Genomic DNA, 20,678 nt, shown 5'->3' with positions numbered 1-20,678 from the left:
TTTAGCTCTTTCCCTGTTCAGTTTTTTCCCTGTTCCACTCTTTCTTTGTTCCTTTCTTTGCTTGTTCTGTTCTTTCCTTGTTCTGATCTCTTTTTCCTCTGTTGCAGCGTTTGAGGCCATTCTTTCTTTCTTCCTTTCCTTCTTATCTTTTCTTCTCCTCCCCATGTGTGCCTGATGGCCACCCATGCGTTTGACGCACCGGGTTGGCAAGTAGGGCCCGCACATACCCCCTGGTGCAGGCCAGGCCCAGGAAGGGGTGACTGCCTGAGCTGTTACCTTCCTCCTCTGTCGATTGGTCCCTCCGTCTGTTGTTTGGGAGGTGTGACCTAAAGTGAGGACAATCACCTAAGGCGGGAGGCCTCCCCTTTGGAGGGCCCCTGGCTGGAAGGGGCGTGCCATCGGAGACGCTGGCAATCGTGAGGGACTTTTTCCTAATGACTGACTTTCCTTCTCTTTTTCCAAGTGTTTCGCATAAAAAAAAGTGGAATGAGGCTCCTGCCGCAATGTCTCTTCCTGTTGTGCCTTGATATCTAGTAGTCTCACATTTAGATGAAAACCAGACTTTTGCTACTGTTAACCCCTTTGTTATACAGAAAGGCATGGATGGCATCGCCGGCCCTGTGAAGTCATCTTATCGTCTCCACTATGGTACTCTGCTTTTGGAAATTGATAGCGCTCTCCAGCCCCAGAAACTACTCAAGGCCCAAATCCTCCATGACTATCCTATAAAAGTGGAGGCTCACAGGACACTTAACTTGTCCCGTGGTGTTATCTGCACCCGGCTATTGGATGGTTTGACGGAGGATGAAATCGCTGATCATCTGTCGGATCAGAGCGTTACCGCTCTTCATCGAGTTATGAAGAAGGAAGCTGCCAATTTGGTGCCCACTCGCACATTGTTCCTGACTTTCAATCGGTTGTCGCTTCCTACTAAGATAAAGGCAGGCTATGAAGTCATCTCTGTGCGCCCTTACATTCCCAATCCGTTGAGGTGTTATAAATGCCATCAGTTCAGTCATACCAGCACATCATGTAAAAACGCAGCCAAATGTATCACTTGTAGCAGGGATGCACACGAGGGTGCCTGTCCACCTCCTTCCCCCCCGCTGCGTTAATTGTCATGGAGAACATGCTGCTTCTTTTCATTCTTGTCCCATCTGTCAATATGACCCAGCAGTTCAGGAGATAAGGGTGAAGGAGAAGGTACCTTTTCCTGTTGCCCGGAAACTGTTGGTGAGCTGTAAACTGAATGTCCCTTCGTCTGGAACCTACAGCACCATTTTAGCCTCTCCACGTCCCACGAAAAACATGGCTACGCAAACTTGTGACTTACAGTTCAGTTTGATGGTGGCAAAGTCGCCTCACCTTCAAGCTGACACTCCGTCTCCCATTTCCTGGCTGTAGATTCTGCTACCCGTTCTTTGCCCTCACTGGCGAAGACGGTTGCAACGCAGCCAGCGAACCATCAATTCAAAAAGGATTATTCCCGAGAAGATTTCTTGCGTACCTCGAGTTTCCAGTCGTTTGGCTCTTCTACCAATTGCCAAAAGCCAAAACAGTCATCCAAAGGCAAACAGTCTTCCCCCTCTCCTACTCGTCAGCCCTTATCGACTCGTCGGTCCTTTTCAACTGACCAACAACAGTGAAGCTCTGTTGATCCCGCTGAGTTGTGGACGAAGATTCTCCACCTGTGGATTCCAGTGGCTGTCCTCCCTCGACGGCTCGCCCTAAGCAGCCGTCAAGGTGAGTGTTTCTTATTCATTCTCTGGTGTTCCTAAATTTTATGGCTCTTTTACAATGGAATATCTGTGGCCTTCGGTCTAACAGGGCAGAGCTCCAGCTGCTTCTGTGGTCGCAATGTCCGCTTGTAGTCTGTCTCCAAGAAACCAAGCTACGTCCTCAAGATCATTTTGCTCTTTCCCATTTTACTTCACTACGGATGGACCTTCCCCTTATGGCGGGGATTCCTGCTCATGGTGGGGTCCTGCTGCTTCTACGAGATGATGTTTGCATTGTCCTATCCCCTTGCACACCCACCTGCAAGCAGTTGCTGCCCATGTTTGCCTTCCCGAATGTACCTTTTCCCTCTGCACCATTTATATCCCTTTGTCTTCTGCTGTCACTAGGGCAGACCTGATGCAGCTTGTTGCTCAGCTTCCTCCACCCTTTCTGCTTCTTAGTGACACCAATGCCCAACATCCTCTTTGGGGCTCGCCTGTCGCCTGCCCGAGAGGTTCTCTTTTGGCAGATCTTCTTAATTGTATTAATCTTGTGTGTCTTAACACCAGCAAAGCCACGTTTCTCTCTTATTCCACGCACAATCATTCCCACTTAGACCTCTCAATCTGATCTGCCCAGCTCGCATGACGTCTCGAGTGGTGTGCTCTTTACAATACTTACGCGAGTGACCACTTCCCTTGTGTGACTCGCCTGTACAGTCATACCCCACCACAGCGGCCCGCTCATTGGAAATTCTCTCTTGCTGACTGGGGGCTCTATTCGTCCTCGGCAGTCTTTGACGAATGGCCATTTCCCAGCTGTGATGATCAGGTTGAGCACCTCGTGGACGTTATTCTCTCGGCTGCTGCATCCTCTATCCCTCATACTACTGCTTCTCCCCGTCAGGTCCCAGTCCGTTGGTGGACTGTAGAGTGCGACAATGCGATTTGTGCCCAAAAACATGTGCTTCGTATCTTTCACCATCATCCTACGTTAACGAACTGCATCCGCTACAAGCAACTACATGCACAGTGCCGTCACACTATTAAGGAAAGCAAGAAAGCATGCTGGATTTCCTTCATCAGATCATTCAACAGATTTACTCCATCCTCTCTCATTTGGGGTGGCCTGCGCTGGCTTTCTGGGACTACCGCCCACTCCCTGGTTCCTGGTCTGACTGTGGCGGGAAACATCATAGTCGACCCTGTAGATATTTCCAATGCTTTGGGCCGGTACTTTGTGGAGGTTTCAAGCTCCACCCACTACCATCGTGCCTTCCTTCCTCGGAAGCAAGTGGAGGAGGCTCGTGCAATCTCTTTTCTCTCTTTGAATCGAGAATGCTACAATACTCCTTTTACTATGAGGGAGCTTGAGCATGTTCTCTCCTCATCCGGATCTTCTACTCCTGGGCCTGATACAATCCACGTCCTCATGCTGCAGAATCTTCCTCCTGTGGGAAAACACTTTCTCCTCAATACCTAAAACCATATTTGGACTGACGCTACATTTCCCACGCTTTGATGTGAAGCTACTGTTGTTCCACTACCTAAGCCTGGTAAAGATAAATCTATTCCTTCCAGCAATCGTCCAATTTCTCTTACCAGCAGCGTTTGTAAGGTGATGGAACGCATGATCAATGGTCGATCAGTGTGGTGGCTGGAGTAACACCATCTTCTCACTGATGCTCAGTGTGGGTTTCGAAAGCGCTGCTCAGTAGTTGATCATCTCGTCACCCTGTCGATGTTCATCATGAATAATTTTCTGCAGAAGCGACAAACGTTGGCTGTTTTATTTGATTTGGAGAAAGCCTATGATACCTGTTGGCGGACAGGCATTCTACATACTATGCACACATGAAGCTTTCGCAGTCATCTTCCCACTTTCATCCAGGAATTTTTAACAGACACAGTTTTCCGGGTACGTGTGGGTTCCTCCTTATCCCACACCTTTCCACAGGAGAACAGGGTGCCTCAGGGCTCCGTACTGAGTGTTGTTCTCTTTGCCATAGCCATCAACCCAATTATGGACTGCCTTCCAACTGGCATTTCCAGCTCTCTTTTCGTTGACGAATTTGCAATTTATTGCAGCTCCTGCAAAGCTGTCTTCAGTGTTGTATGGACCGTCTCTGTTTGTGGAGTGTCACAAATGGTTTCCGCTTTTGTGCTACCAAATCCATTTGCATCAACTTCTGGCAGTACAAGGCGTTTCTTCCACCGTCCTCGTGACTGGGCCAAAATGCTCTCCCGTTCACAGATGCAACGAAGTTCTTAGGGCTTACGTTCTATGGGAAACTCAGTTGGTCTCCCCTGTGTCCTACCTGGCTGCATTATGCACCCAGTTTCTCAATGTCCCTCGTGTATTGAGTGGTACCGCTTGGGGAGCTGACCGGACTGTCCTCCTCCGCCTCTCTTGATCTCTTGTCCGCTCCAAGTTGGATTATGGATGCGTTGTCTGCTCCTCTGCATGGGCCTCTATCTTAAACTATCTAAATACAATCCACCATTTTGGGATCCGTCTCGCCACTGGTGCCTTCCATACTAGCCCTGTTGAAAGTCTCTACGCAGAAGCCGGTGAACTATCACTGTCATACCAGCGCAACATCCTACTCAGTAGGTTTGCATGTCAGCTTTCTTCCATGCCAGGCCACCCAACCCTTGACTCTTTTTTTGATGACATTCTGGACTGCCAGTACGAGATGTACGTTTCTTCTCTGCGGCCTCCCGCCATCTGCTTTCGTCACCTGTTTCAGCAGCTGCAGTTCACACTTCCTGCCACTTTCCAAATTGGGGGGGGGGGGGAGCCCTTCACTACCTTGGCTTCAGACATGGGTTTGTGTTTGTTGTGACCTCAGCTTGTTCCCGAAGGATTCGACTCCCGAACTGACCTATCGCTGCAACTTTCTCGAACTTCGCTCACAACTGGCCGATAGCATATTTTTGTACACTGATGGTTCCAAGTGCATCCACAGTGTTGGCTGTGCTTTTGTCGTCGGGGCTGATAAGATTCAATACCGGTTTCTCGACCAGTGCACAATTTTTACAGCAGAGCTTTTTGCCCTCTATCAGGCTGTTCACTACGTCCGAAGGCACCAGCTCACTCACTGTGTGATCTGCTCTGACTCCCTCAGTGCCCTTCAGAGTCTGGATGATCCCAATCCAGTCCACCCCATCATTCGACGGATCCAGGACTGCCTCTGTTTGTTTCCTGATGGGGGAGTCCAAGTGATGTTCACGTGGGTTCCTGGCCGTGTTGGTGTGCCTGGGAATGACGCTGCTGATGCTGCAGCCGAGGCCGCAGTCCGTCTCGGTCGGCCTGCCTCTTACTCTGTTCCCTCACAAGATATTTGTACTTTTCTCTATCGGTGTATCATGTCACTTTGGCATGACCATTGGTGCTCCCTTCATGGGTACAACATCAGAGAAGTCAAACCTCTCCCGATAGCCTGGTTGACTTCCTCCCGGCCGTCTCACCGTGAGGAAGTAATGTTAGCTTGATTGTGAATAGGGCACTGCTGCTTTAGTCGCCACCACTTGTTGAGTGGCGACCCCTGCACCCAGCTGTTCTTTCTGTGGCCAGCCATTAACAGTCAGATGTTTCCTGATCCTCTGCCCCGTTTTAGCCACTTAAGCCTCAGGGTCAGGCTGCCGCCCGCTTTGCCGGACATTTTAGCAGATGTGGCTTGCATTTAAATTTTTTAAAAAGCAGTAATATGACAAAAGAGATTTGATTTCTACCTGGTGATGCTGGTGTCCTGTCGACGTCTTTTAGATACTCTTCCGTAACATCTTGATGTTTTAGATTTTTTTCCTTTTTCCTTTCTGCATTGGACCTCACAGCGGTTTTTACCCTCACGGTCCCAGCATTCTATGGTTCTGTACTGGGCACTTATGACCTTAGATGTTTTGCGCCCTAACCCCCTACCCCCCACTCCCCCCCCCCCCCCCCCAGCCCCAAAAGAAACCTTCCTCCCCTTTCCCTCGTATCCCTTGTACACCTTTGCAGTGTCAGTTCATGCTATTAACTGTGATACACACTGCATACGTACAGTCCGCAGCTCGTGGTCTCGCGGTCGTGTTCTCGCTTCCTGAGCACGGGGCCCCGGTTTCGATTCCCGGCGGGGTCAAGGATTTTCACCTGCCTTGAGATGACTGGGTTGTCCTCATCATTTCATCATCATTCCTAAAAGTGGCGAGTTTGGACTGAGCAAAGGTTGGGAATTTGTACGGGCGCTGATAACCGCCCCACAAACCAAACATCAGATCTTCGACTTGGATGCCCCTGCCCTTCCCAGCTTGTGTGCACTGAGTGGCCACTAGTAATTGTGACATGCCCTTTATAGAAATCTTGCAGTGGTGATGCTTCCGGTGCCCTTCTCAGTTTGCACCCCAAGCAGCAGCTTGTGTCACTTGAGCCTGAATCCGGGCCTGAGCACTTGCTCTAGATGGAAGCAGTTTTCTGTGACGAGGTTATATTGGCATTTTCTGAGATGGTTGCCACAAAATGCAGTGTCTTCTTGTTTTAATGGTAGTAGAGAACTCTATACATTTTACCCTGTTAACATACCCTTTAAATGAGAGTGCACCTCATTCACTGTACCCATTTTTTGCTGTGGTGGTAATGTCGTGATTTACATGGTGCATCAGAAACACCTCCCAAATTTTAAACCTAAGAAACACAACAATGCAAAATGACAGTCACAAATGTAATGCACAGTTTGAAAGAATAATGTTTGCCATTTACATCACATGCATTGTTACACCACAGCTGCGAGCAACAAGGAAGGGTGCCTGGATGAACAAATGCAGTGGCTTGTCAGGACTAGTCAGGCATGTAGTGGACATCATTGACGTTTTGTGATTGATACTTACTCAAATAATGCCCACTCTGTTCTCCAGCACAGAGTTCATCATGTAGACGCTTTAGGATAGGTCAACAGGTGAAGGGTCCAGGTAGGAAAATCATTCTGTTGTGGTTCAGTTATTTGATAAGAAGGTGTTAAAATGTTAATATAAAGCCTCTGTGATCTCCTCAACATTCAGTCTGTAGGCATGCATTTGCTACGTAACTCTCGGACTGCACTTTCATCTGTCAGGCTATGTCAATAAACAAATACATATTTGGTATTGGTCCACAGGCAATTCTTGACAGATCCTTCACTACCCTCTCAACAGCGAATGTGTTACTGTTTGGTGTGCTCTCCCCGATTTCAGAATTGTAGACCCATACATTTTTAAAGAAAAGGCCACAACTGTGAAAGAAACATCTGATCATTATGTACAACTTCTACACAACTTCCTGCAGTCAACACTTAATTACTTAGGGAGTCCTGCTATGTTGTTCCACAAGATGGCGCCACCGTACACATAGCCAGGTTGTTGATGGTCCCTTCTCAGAGAAATGTTGGCAGGGCATCTGATCCTCTTACAGAGTGATGTTCCATGACTAGGAGGATCATGTGGCACTTCAGGGAGGGGCTTTAAATGTGTATAAAACATGGTCATAATTTGAACGATGTGTTGTTGTTGTTGTTGTTGTTGTTGTTGTTGTTGTCTTTGTTGTTGTTGTTGTCTTCAATCCAAAGACTCATTTGATGCAGCTCTCCATGCTACTCTATCCTGTGCAAGCCTCTTCATCACCAAGTAACTACTGCAACCTACATCCTTCTGAACCTGCTTAGTGTATTCATCTCTTGGTTTCCCTCTATGATTTTTACCCTCCATGTTTCCCTCCAGTACTAAATTGGTGATCCCTTGTTGTCTCAAAATATGTCCTGTCAACTGATGCTGTCTTAAAGTCAAGTTGTGCCACAAATTCCTCTTCTCCCCAGTTCTATTCAGCACCTTCACATTTGTTACGTGATCTACCCATCTAATCTTCAGCATTCTTCTGTAACAGCACCACATTTTGAAAGCTTCTACTCTCTTCTTGTCTAAACTGTGTATCATCCATGTTTCACTTCCACACATGACTACACTTCACACAAATACTTTCAGAAAAGAGTTCCTGAGACTTAAATCTACACTTGGATTCCTCTTCTTCAGAAACGCTTTCCTTGCCATTGCCAGTCTACATTTTATATTCTCTCTACTTCGACCATCATCAGTTATTTTGCTGCCCAAATAACAAAACTCATCTGCTGCTTTAAGCATCTCATTTCCTAATCTAATTTCCTTGGCATCACCTGATTTAATTTGACAACATTCCATTATTCTAGTTCTTCTTTTTTTGTGTACATGTTGACACTGTCCATTCCATTTGACTGCTCTTCCATATCCTTTGCTGTCTCTGACAGAGTTACAATATCATCGGCAAACCTTAATGTGTTTATTTTTTCTCCTTGATTTTAATTTCTACTCCAAAATTTTCTTTTGTTTGCTTTACTGCTTGCTCATTATACAGATTGAATAACATTGGGGATAGGCTACGACCATGTCTCACTCCCTTCGCAACCACTGCTTCCGTTCATGCCCCTCAAATCTTATAATTGTCATCTGGTTTCTGTACACATTGTAAATAGCCTTTTGCTCCCCGTATTTTACCCCTGCCTCTTCAGAATTTGAAAGAGAATATGCCAGTCAGCATTTTCAAACAATTTCTCTAAGTCTACAATTGCTATAAATGTAGGTTAGTCTTTCCTTAACAACTCTTCTAAGATAAGTCATAGGGTCAGTATTGCCTCACATGTTTCTGCATTTCTACAGAATTCAAACTGATACTCCCTGAGTTTGGCTTCTACCGATTCTTCCGTTCGTCTATATACAATTCATGTTAGTATTTTGCAACTGTGTCTTATTAAAGAGATAGTTCAGTAATTGCCACACCTGTCAGTGCCTGCTTTCTTTGGGATTAGAATTATTATATTATTCTTGAAGTCTACAGGTATTTCCTCTGTCTTGTACATCTTGCTCACCAGATAGTAGAGTTTTGGTATGGCTGGCTCTCCCAAGGCTATCAGTAGTTCTAACGGAATGTTGTCTACTCCTGGGGCCTTGTTTCAACTTGGGTCATTCAGTGCTCTGTCAAATTCATCACACATATATTCCTTCTCACTTTCATTTACATCCTCTTCCATTTCTATAATATTGCCCTCAAGTACATCACCCTTGTATAGATCCTCTATATACTCCTTCCACCTTTCTGCTTTCCATTCTTTGCTCAGGACTGGTTTTCCCTCTGCGCTCTTGATATTCACACATGTGGTTCTCTTTTCTCCAAAGGTCTCTTTAGTTTTCCTGTAGGTGGCATCTATCTTAGCCATTTTGCACTTCCTGTCGGTCTGGATGATGTCATTTTCAAAACCTAAAGTGTGTGTGTGTGTGTGTGTGTGTTGTAAACGGCAAACACGACTCTTTCAAACTGTGCATTAAATTTATGAATGTTATTCGTCTATATCTACATCATATTCCGCATGCCACCTAATGATGTGTGGTGGAGGGCACTTTTGGTACCACTACCTGATCCCTCCAAACCTGTTCCACTCACGAATATTGCGTGGGAAGAATGATGGTCAGTAAGACTGTGTATTGGCTCTAGTTTCTCAATTTTTCTCCTCGTGGACAATACGCGAGATGTATGTGGGGGTAAGTAATATGTTGTCTGACTCCTCCTGAAAAGTGCTGTCCTAAAATTTCAGTAGTAAATCTCTCCATGATACACAATGTCTGTCTTGTAACATCTGCCAGTGGAGTTTGTTTAGCATCTCCGTAATGCTATCTCACCAGCTAAATGATCCTGTGACGAAACATGCCGCCATTTGTTGGATCTCCTCTATCAGTAATACCTGACAGGGATCCCAGAGAGATGAACAATAATCAAGAAACGGGCGAACAGGTGCCTTATAAGCCACTTCTTTCGTGGATGAGTTGCATTTCCTTAAGATTCGTCCAATGAATCTGAGTCTTGTATCTGCTTTTCCCACTGTCTGTTTTGTGTGTTCATTCCACTTAAGGTTGCTCTGGATAGTTGCGCCTCAATATTTTATGGCAGATGCTGTCTCCAGCTGTTCGTCATCAATAGTGTAGCTATACAGTAGTGGATTTCTTTTCCTATGTATGCTCAATATGGTACATATCTTTACATTCAGGGTCAACTGCCAGAGTCTGCACCATTCATCAGTTTTCTGCAGGTCATTCTGCAAATTTTTACTATCTTCTGGCGTTACTACTTTGGTATTAACAACTGCATCATCTGCGAATAGCCTTAAAGAGCATCCAATGCTTTCTACTAGATCATTTATATATTTGTGGTACTCCGGATATTACCTTTAACTCTGTAGTTTTAGTTCCATTAAGAGCGACGTGTTGGAGTTTATCTGCAAGAAAGTCTTGAATCCAATCGCAGGTCTGCTCCGATACTCTGTAAGCTAGTATTTTTTTTATGAAAAGGCAGTGTGGGACAGTGCCAAATGCCTTACTGAAATCAAGGCACACAGCATCAGCCTGAGCCCCGTTGTCCATTTCGCTGTGGATCTCGTGGAGGACAGAGCGAGCCGAGTTTTGCACGATCTCTGTTTGTGGAATCCATGTTGATTTTTATAGAGTAGCTGTTCATTTTCCACTAACATCATAATTCTTGAGCATAAAACATGTCCTATAATTCTACAGCAGATTGACATCAACGATATAGGTCTATAATTGTGTGGATCTGTCATTTTGCACTGTTGTGTTATATAAGCGTAAAACTCAAGAGTTATTTCTTCTGCACCCTCTATTTGGAGTCCCCCATATTGGCCAGAAAATATAATCTATAAACACAATAATGTTTGTCACCACTTTCATTTCAGAAATATTTTTGGGTTAGTAATACAAATTCCTACAGTAAATAAATTCTCTGTTTATAATAAAAACGGGTATTGTGTAAATATGAAAAATGTTCTGTTCTCTGCTCCATACAGAAGCGACAGGAACTGGAACAGATAGCTTCCCGCCGAACTAACATCTTGACGTGGGTTGGCCTTGGCCTTATGTCGGTGCAGTTTGGCATCCTGGCACGGCTCACCTGGTGGGAGTACTCCTGGGACATCATGGAGCCTGTCACTTACTTCGTGACCTACGGAACGGCTATGGCTGCCTATGCCTACTTTGTATTGACCAGACAGGTATGTATTTTTGGGGTGTATGTGTATGTGGGAGGGGGAGGGTTGAGGGTGGGGGGTGGGAGGACAGTGCTGCCAGTTGCCATGCAAATTACAGAATAATGAGGAAACTTTTGCTGTAATGAAGGAGTAAATGCGAAAATGATAACACTAAAAACATAAGAAAGTGCCTATTACATACTTCAGAGACTATGGCAAAGAAACCATTTGTTGGCCTTTTACCATCAGACTCTCACCTGCAGCTAATGACACTGACTAGTTAGTGATACTGTTTTATGATACAATTGTAGTATCTGTATTGATTAATAAATTCTCCTTTCCTTCCAGAGAAATAAGGTATGAGAGAATTCTACAATGCACAATTGAACTTGAAGTCTTTATTTCAAATACAGAGGTCTAAATATATGCATACGTATGCAGGTGCTGCATTTACTCTTAAAGACATTTATTTGTCTAAAATTTTTGCAGCATTCCCACGCAAATGTATGTCAGAAAAGGAGTCTGCACTTGATTATATATCTTACACACTGTTTGAGGAAGTCAGGAATTTTCTACAGATTCTGTATCCATACATTTGAGTAGGAAATAAAAACGCCTGGTTGTACAGCTCAGTATTCAGACACATCAACATAAAATAGTTTGGAGCCAACCTATTTGTGTTACACCAGTGTTTTATGTTATTCCTTGACTCTTCTGAGTCTTAGGTTTTGATATTTGCTAGGTGCAGCTGTAATGTATGATTATAGTATCATTGCAGCATTTAAAATGGGGTAGCAATACCTTGAGCTGGTGCGAAATCTGAAAAAGCATTGTTGCCTTAACATGTGCTGTCTTTTGGGAATTTGGCTTCTGTATCTTGTGTAAGTTCAAGACTGCCCCTCCGAGTATCAGCAGTACGGTTAACTAAGTTCCGAGTGTAATACAAAATTATTTTATTGATTGGTGTAAAAACTTATACATCATCTGAGGAATTATTACTGTGTTTATAAAATAATTTTTTACAGGGCACTGAAAATGGGTTTTAAGGCTACTGTATGAAAAATAAACAAAAAGTTGAGAGATGCAAGTGGTGTTCAAACATGCAAAATATTGCAGTCAGGCTGCTGAATGCTAGAGAATTCATCAAGATTAATAAAAAGTGTTTACTAAACAGCAGCACACTATTTCAGTTGTAGTTGCCAGTGTTGTGGTGTCAACATTGGCACATACATGGGTCATCAGCAGTGAAAGTGCATCGTTAGGAGTGTCTGGTGCACTGTGTATTCGGACACACTTGTACTCTGCCAAGGATTACAGTCTGATGTTAGTTCCACCACAGTTTGCCACCTGTCCTGTTTTACCAGTTGCCAATTCTATGATGTCCAACATCTGTAATGAGGGGTGGCCGCACAACCCTGCGACATCTGGACTTGGTTTCACCACATGTTGAAGACACTCACCACAACACTCCTCGAACACCCAACCATATCTAATGAGCTCATTGTCGATGGTACATTCAACACTAAATCTCATCCTCCTCCTCGAACTGTGCAGTTCCTGAAATGCTTGTGCCAAGCTCCCGAGCCATTGCAGTCTGCCCTCGGTCGAACTCAAATAGATCGCACGCCTTCCCCATTCTACAAATGGACAGCATTTTCACCGATACTGCGTGCACTGTGATGTGCCTGACTAGTAGTCATTCCTTGCCAGGTGACACTGCTATTGCCTAGATGGATTTATACTGATAGTAGATCAGTGGTAATAATGTTCTGCCTGATCAGTGTTTATGTAGCTGGTGCGCCAACATCTGAGGGATTTTCCCGTTTCATTACCACTGTAGTCCTCCTTTTGCTGTTGGCAGTGGTAATTTGCTTCAGCATGGGAATGCAGGACCCATATCCTTTGATACTTTCTTCTTTCTTGTTAAAGCTAGTGTCATGTTTATCAATTTCTGTAGCTTCCCTGAACAGATAAAAGCAGAAGTTTTCTGCCGTCAGTTTCAAATGTCGGTTCTCTAAATTTTCTGAATGATATTCCTCAAAGAGGATGCTACCTTTCCTCCAGGGATTGCCATTCGAGTTGCCGAAGCATCTCTGTAATACTAGCGTGTTAATTGAACCTACCGGTAACAAATCTAGCAGCCTACTTCTGAATTGCTTCAATGTCTTCATTTAATATGGCTGGTGGAGACCCAAACACCCAAGCAGCCCTCAAGAATGGGCTGTAGTAGTGTTCTACATGCAGTCTCCTTTACAGATAACACAAACTTTCCTAAAATTCTTCCAATAACAAGACCCTATCATCACACCAACTAGAAAGTTTGTCTAAGTCATCTTGTATCCTCCTACAGTCACTTAACAATGCCACTCTCTCATACACCACAGCATCATCAGAAAACACCCGTAAATTGCTGCTCATCCTGTCTGTCATATTATTTATGTATATAGAGAATTACAGCAGTCCTATTACATTTCCCTGGAGCACTCTTAACAATACCCTTATCTCTGATGAACACTCGTCATCAAGGACAACTTACTGGGACTTTAGAGTTAGGAAGTCTTTGAGCCACTTGCATATCTGGGAAGCTACCCTGTACAGTCCTACCTTTGTTAACAGTTTGCAGTGGGGCACTCTGTCAGTTGCTTTTTGGAAATCTGAGAATATGGAATTATTATTTGGTAGACCTCTCACAGTGTGTGCTCCGCCATGCCTGATTTTTCTTACTGCACCTACCTGCAATACTGCAAGTGTCAGCAGGGATGGAAATGTTGTATATACTACAATCGAGTTTTGTGTGGAACCAATATTACAGTGAATCTATTAATAATATGTGTTCTGTATTTGTAACTTTTTAAACAAGAAAAATAAGCTATATTTGTTTGTACACTGTAGACATACCTCATTCTTTTTTCTACACGGGTTATTTTGCTCTCTGCTTATTTTTCAGGAGTACCTCCTTCCAGATGTGAAGGACCGCCAGCACCTCATCATCCTGCACAAGCGTGCCCGAAAGATGGGATTGGATCTGGGCCGCTACAACCAGCTCAAGGACAGCATCGCTCAGCTGGAAGCGGACCTGCGCCGGCTGCGTGATCCCCTGCAGCTGCACCTGCCCCCCCACCACCTGTCGTCGGCACGGTCACGGCCGGGCACCGGCGCGGATGCCGCCGAGCCGCGCTCTCCCCTCGAGCGTGCCCAGGCGCACATACGTAGCCTCCTGCAGCGCGGCAGGAGCGCCACGAGGGGGTCCACGTAACCGCGTTCTGCTGTCTGTTCTCTAACGTTTTTCTACCAGATACCTTTGCAGTTCGAACTGGCGTGTACAAAGTGGGGTTCCTGAGATGGTCTTATTCAAATATTAACCGACCCAAAATTCTGAGTATTCTGTGGTTTGTGAGAAATAATATGTGCTCAAACTGAAGGTGTCTGTGAAGAAAAATAAACACTAACTGTAGCTGCCGAGGGCCTAGCGAGTATGTCGCAGCACGGACTGCTAGTAACCTTCCTCGCGCTCGAAATTTTGTTGTCCACCCACACGGACGTTTGCCGCATTGTACTTAGGAAACGATTACTTAATATCGAACGTCGCTTCTCTGGGTTCTACCTAAATCTTGAGAATCTTTGTTTTGTATCTAGAATGTGACCTCGGTAGAGGTAACAAATTTTGACAGTAGTGTCAGTTTTGTATGCCCTTTAAAGAAACATGCCTAACGGTCTGACATTTCTCCAGTTTCTCTGCATGAAGAAACTGAGAGAGCTGTTATTAAAATTGGGATATTTTGTAGGGAAACTTAACATTTCTGCGCTCTGCTGAGTCATTAAAAAGCCGGAATATAACTTTTGCATAATAGCTCTGTATGAAATGGTGTGTGGCATCGAATTAATGTGTTCCGATTTCGAGCGAATGTCAGGTTAAAGTATTGTAATTGTTATGTAACTGTATTGTGCTTTCAATTTAAAAAGCAGATCGTCGAGTTTTGAAGACTGGTCTAATTGAATGGATGTGCCTCGAGTGAAGTCTATAGAGAGTCGAGATGCACGTGCGAATTACTTTCGTGGAGAAGCTGTAGATTCTAGTGTGTAAAACGGTAAACCAGTTTCCTCGTCGCTGTCAGGAATAGACTGGTTCTTCTTGCCCGAAGACAAGTTTCTTTATTTCATTTTAAATTGCCAGAACTAGTTCCGTTCTTTCAGCTAAAATATTACTGAAAGAGCTATTATCTACAGTTACCAGACAGGCTAAGATGATTATAGATACAGATTACAGTGCAACCTTTTTTACTCTTGTTGTTAGCTTTATTGTACTGTGGTTATGTCAACATGGTGCTTCCTACAAAGCAGCCAAATGTACAATTAAAATAAGGTAATTTGTGGAGATGTAGTTACTTGAATATTGGTTGGAGATTGTATAGTGGCTGTTCAGTTGGTAACATACTGAGTGCTAAGACTGTGATGAAATATTGTGTTGCTAAGCTCTGCTATCTCCAACTTTTGAGAGAGAATATATTTTCTGATTTTTAGTATATGGCTGCACTTGGTTACCAGAAGTAATAAGCTGTGTGAAATGTACTCATTTCAAGCATTATGTTTTGTATAATTTCACATGGAAGGCAGGTGTTGATTGTAATAATGGTTTGGCAGGTGAAACTGAGGTAGCTAAAGTAATTCAGTAGCACCAGACAGCTGCTCTTGTGCACTCGTCATTATGTCCTGTTACTGCAGAATGATACTGTGACGTATTCATCTCTTTACATATACATTCAAATTCTTATACAAATTAAAGCTGATGTCCAAGATAGCAAGTTATAATCGGAACTTGGCGTATGAGGTCCTAATATCATTCATGTCCGGATTGGGTGACCTATTCCTGTTCTAATTGAAACTACTTTTATTTAGATTTGCATGCTTCATCGCATTTCCAGAATGTAAGTTGCTAAAATAGAAGCCTACCAAGTGATCAAGTTTTATGTAGCCCGGCATCAAGAAAGATGTTCATTACAGGACTGAGTGCAGAGAGAAATATTTCACACAGTTATTTTTCTATATACTGCAACATTGCTAGAGAAAATCACTTACATAAGATTTCTGCCAGCCAGTGTTCCCCCTTTTTTGCTTCAATTTCCTCAGCCTGTTGCTGGTCCACCTCACAAACAGATACGTACTGAAACTGTAAAACTGCAAAATATTCGTGACCGGTTTCTGATATTTAATCATAAGTTATACAATATAAAGAAAGGGAATGAAATTATGACTTTTGTACTGTTACAACCGTCTTCAATCAAAATCTGCCTACAGCACAACATATTTCCTCAGCTGTACATTCCTAACAAGGTAACCAATGTGACACCGTTGTTATGTAGTAAACAAGCAGAGCAGTACATATCACAAGCATTGCAGCAGAGTAGTAGAGTTGAATTCGCTGCAGTACATTTAGATGCCTTATGTAGTCGCCATAATGCTACTTATTGCTGTAGCTAATAAAGTGCTTTGTAAAAATTAGTATTTAACTGGTTGCACAAATTGTGTGTGCTTTGTTTTCCATCACAAGGCTTAATCATACAAGAATGTGAATTTAGTTTTTTAATTTCCTACTTTCATCCTTTGTGTAAGTTTGATATGTAATTTTGGGTAGGAACATGGTTGAATAGGTATCTGAGGTCCTGATTATGTATCTTTGTATGAAGAGCTATCAGCATAAAAAAATCTTCCTTTTACATATTTTTAAACTTGTACAAAATGTGAGTCATCTGTGAGCATGTGGAACGTACATTTAGGTGTAAGATACTTTTGTATCAGTGTATTCACAGCTATTAATATGAATTGTAGAAAAGGGAGGAAAGTGCGGATTTTTGCAGTATTGAATGAGTTGAACTGTTGCTTCTGAACACTGAAAATTAGACAATCAGTAGCTGTAACAAATTTGATATTTCACCAAAGCAGAGACCCTCGTATCGAAACCTTTTTTCAATGGATTTACAATTTAGATGGCACAGAGAAACTGGCTGCATTGTACATAATCAGGCCCCTAATACTACTCTTTGTAATACAGAGCTATTGAAATGAAGTTTTATTTCTTTTCCTAGTTTGTAATTTGTACTAACATATAAATTAATTTTAATCTGCTCATTAATTTGTAATTTTGAGTTTAGTGCTTTTAATTGAAATCTAAGTTTCTATAGTTATATAACAAGCATTTATACATTTAATAAACATATATTAACAAAAAGTCAACCTAAGAGTTTCCTTAAAACAAAATCTTTTGAAATTCTCATTCAGTAATAAAGAGGAGCAAGTGATCTCTCAGTGAAGCATTATCTATATTAGCCAATAGAGTATTTTGCTAATTGATTTAAATATAATAAAACCAGCCAACTAACTGCATGCAAAAGCTAGTGCCAAGATTTTAAATTAAGATTTCTAAAACATAAAACATGGTATGTCTAAATTTGCTATTTAGCATGTTGTAGCTATTCTGAAAATATTTGTAAAAACAATTTTAAAACTACAAGAAAAGTCACTAAACTATGTAAAATGCATTCAGCTCAACTTTCTTCAAAATGGTTATTTTCTTCCCTTCTTCAAATGCACAAATTGTTAATATATCTTATGAATTACAAAATGGATTCCTGTACACTCAGGTTTGTTAAGTGTACATGGAAAAGAGCAAAGCAGTAGGTAGCTTTGTGATAATCTCAGTTTTTTTAAAAAAAAATTCATATACATTAATATCTATTTTATCTAATGCTTATTTCTTATAGCATTAGAATGTGTGTGTGTCATACATTGTGTAAAATTAATTCAGACTGATTAAATTGTGGAAGAAATAAAATGAAACTGCCATACTGGAATAATGTAACTTGTTAATTGTTGAAGAGTTAATATTAATTCTTGTCATTCACTTTCTGGTTTTTATTTTGATCAATTGGTTTAGGTTTCACTGTTACATCTGATCTCATTTTAATTTGACAGTAACAATATATGACATTAAAGCAGTTCATATAATCTCATTTTCATAAAAGGTTTTGTTACAATACCAAGAAAATTAAAGGAAAGGTGACTCAAACTGATACCTTATCTTTAGGTCAATTCTCAGGCACAATGAATGTTGACTACTTGAGTAGTCTGTGCCTTATTAATTGCTTACAGTTGAGGCTTTCATCAATACTGTTGCTTTAGCCTACATAAACACTAAATTACATTTGTCTTTATAATATATCTTGTCTTACAGAAAGTGCATCGTTACCCTTTTCTACAAGATGAAATTGCAAAGAAAACAAAGTGTCAGGGGCACAATGCACTGAACTTTTCACTACTGAATTACATTTAAACATTGTTCGATTTTTCTGTTAGATAACCTCCTATATTCCTGTTATCATATAGCTTAATTATGTACTAAATTATGGTACATCCTCTTTGTTTCTGCCATCAACTGCTAAGGACAACACATACACGTGGAAACTTGCATGGTACTGTAATGGTCACAAAGTGGCAAAAGATACATTCAGTTTTGTTTGACAATGTCACTTGAAAATAAACCAGTTCAACTTCCACATTCATGTTAATGAGATATAAATAAAATCTGTTACACATAAGTAAATATTCCACCAGATAACATCCTATACCACTATAATAGATTGTGCACCCCAAACCCACATGGAACAGAAGATGCATAATTATAAAATCTGCTGGCTAAGACTGTGCACGTACATGTTGGCTTCACTCAATGCTACATTTAGGCTGTTGAAAGATAATTCCACACAACATGTAACTTAGAAATTGTTTCAGTTTAATAAAGAGAATACCAAACAGTTTGCCATTATAACTGGTTGACCAGCTGCTATGATGCTGAGTTGCCATATCTTGAATGTGTTATCCTGTTGCACTTCCATCTGAAAAAGATTTTTCTCATAATGAGTAACTGCTTGCTTACAGTAAAACACACTTGTGTAGTCCTTATCTTATCAGAAATTCTCCTTTCATTGTAATACGAGTAATATAATGTTTGATACAAATTGCACATTAAAATTCAAAGTGGCAGACCCTACATTTAACTGCTACATTATCATAATGACCAATTGTTGAATGAATATGTGCACTGAAGGCAGTGTCTTTCTTTCTGTCTGACCCATCTACCCCCCCACCCCTCCCCCCTTCTCTCTCTCTTATTGTCAAAACAGCATAAAAATTGCAACATTAAAAGTATTTTGCAAATTTCTTAACAAATGTAAACAATGTTGTGGAATGTTTAGATATTACTTTGAAGATGTATTTTTCTTTTATTTAATTATTGAAATTGTCCACAGTTAATTTGTTAAACCAAACGTTTAATTGACTCTCACAGTGCAGTCAGTAGACAGATAAGCCCACCTCTCACAATGATGTGCAGGTGCTGTATTACAAAACTTGGTGCAGTCAGAATACAGACATATTTACACAGCTCTTTTAGGAAGCACACTTTGCAAAAAAAGAAAGAAAAAAGGAAAAAAAAAGCTTTTTACATCACTACTCTCCTTTGGAAATTACACCTTCCTCCCAATATTTAGTCACGTTTTCTGTACGACATTGCGGATGTTTCCACAGGTCTGACAGGGTATAAAACTGTGCAGGTGAAAATTTCATATTTTTACCGACAAAGTCTCAACTTGTATTTTTTTATTTTCATTTTATTAATTTGATGCACAAGTTCAGTGTAACTCATTGTGTACTATGTATTTGTAAAATATAGTTCTGACATTCTGTAACTCTGTTCATTTCTCAGGTTAGCTGAAGACAAATATAAACTTTCTTTATTGCTGTTCCAGGTATCTTATTAATGTGTTACAGAAGCAAAACTGTATGTTTGTGCAATATATCTTTTGCATGTTTTTCCTGATCCCACAGATTTGCAAAATATTTTGTAAATAGAGAGACTGGAAGTTCCTTTTATACATTACTAAATTTACAGTTGGATATACTAGTGATTGTTCAATGAGCTTATATAACTGTAAAAACCTATTAGTTTTAGAAATTTTGTACATTTATGTAAAAGTAATTTCATGATTCTGAGGTTGACACAACATTAATATTTTACTAAAAGGTTATGTGTTTGAGCAGAATTTCTTTCCATTATAAAAAGGAACAGCATATGTGAGGTCTGACAATTCTTTCAGTTATTATTTTAAGTACAGGTTATGTCAACATTTCTTTTGATCTGTGCACGTAATTTTAAAAATTAATTGAAATGAACAATAAATAGTAAAGGGATAAAAGTGAGACAAGAGTACACAAGAACATGGGTACACTGGAAGAATGTTTGTTCATAACTCTGTAAAGCAAATGGTAATGAAATAAAATAAAGAGCTGTGTTACAAATAAACTGTAATTCTTCCTCATAGCCTTCCACTGATATATTCTCCTCTTAACACACAATTCATTGTTTGTTTGTTAGCTATTTGCATGTTCCATGGATCATAATTATGACTCCTAACTAATACGTACAATGAGTCAGTTTTACAGTTATAGTACACATTCTCAGAGGGGAATAAGGCAACATGATTTTTGACGTAAGCAGTGATGTGTACTTAACTATGTCCAGTTTCTCCCCCTTTCTTAAAAAAAGAAAAAAAAACAAAAATTATTCTATGGAGGAGATGGTGTTGTCAAGCAGATATGATTTCAGTTTGGGTCTGAAGTTAATTTTATTATCTATTAAATTTCTATATTACAGATGGTCAAAGGTTTTTGTAGCAAATTACCACACTTCTTACTGTGCTACATTAAGGCTGAATGATGTAAATCATTTCTCCTGCTATTATTGTATTTGTGAATGTTACTCTTGTCTCCGAGCTGTGATTTTGTTGACAACAAGCATGCTTTTACTATCAGTGTTGTCTGCAAGGTCATTAAT

At 41.3% G+C, this 20,678-nt stretch overlaps 1 protein-coding gene across 1 annotated transcript in view; it reads left to right on the top strand.

Annotated features, from left to right (window-relative positions):
* LOC126419216 (calcium uniporter protein, mitochondrial) overlaps positions 1–20,141 on the top strand; it is a gene marked incomplete in the record, with an annotated part of 2,318,083 nt that extends 2,297,942 nt beyond the window's left edge. The window contains 2 exon segments of the mRNA XM_050086351.1: positions 10,613–10,816; positions 13,740–20,141. Coding sequence (XP_049942308.1) covers positions 10,613–10,816; positions 13,740–14,048 — 513 coding nt within the window.
* Between the last annotated feature and the right edge of the window lie 537 nt (positions 20,142–20,678).

This window comes from Schistocerca serialis, chromosome 9 (genome assembly GCF_023864345.2).
Source record: "Schistocerca serialis cubense isolate TAMUIC-IGC-003099 chromosome 9, iqSchSeri2.2, whole genome shotgun sequence".
In the NCBI taxonomy this organism is placed as follows: domain Eukaryota; kingdom Metazoa; phylum Arthropoda; class Insecta; order Orthoptera; family Acrididae; genus Schistocerca; species Schistocerca serialis.
This window is presented reverse-complemented; position numbering and strand designations above follow the sequence as displayed.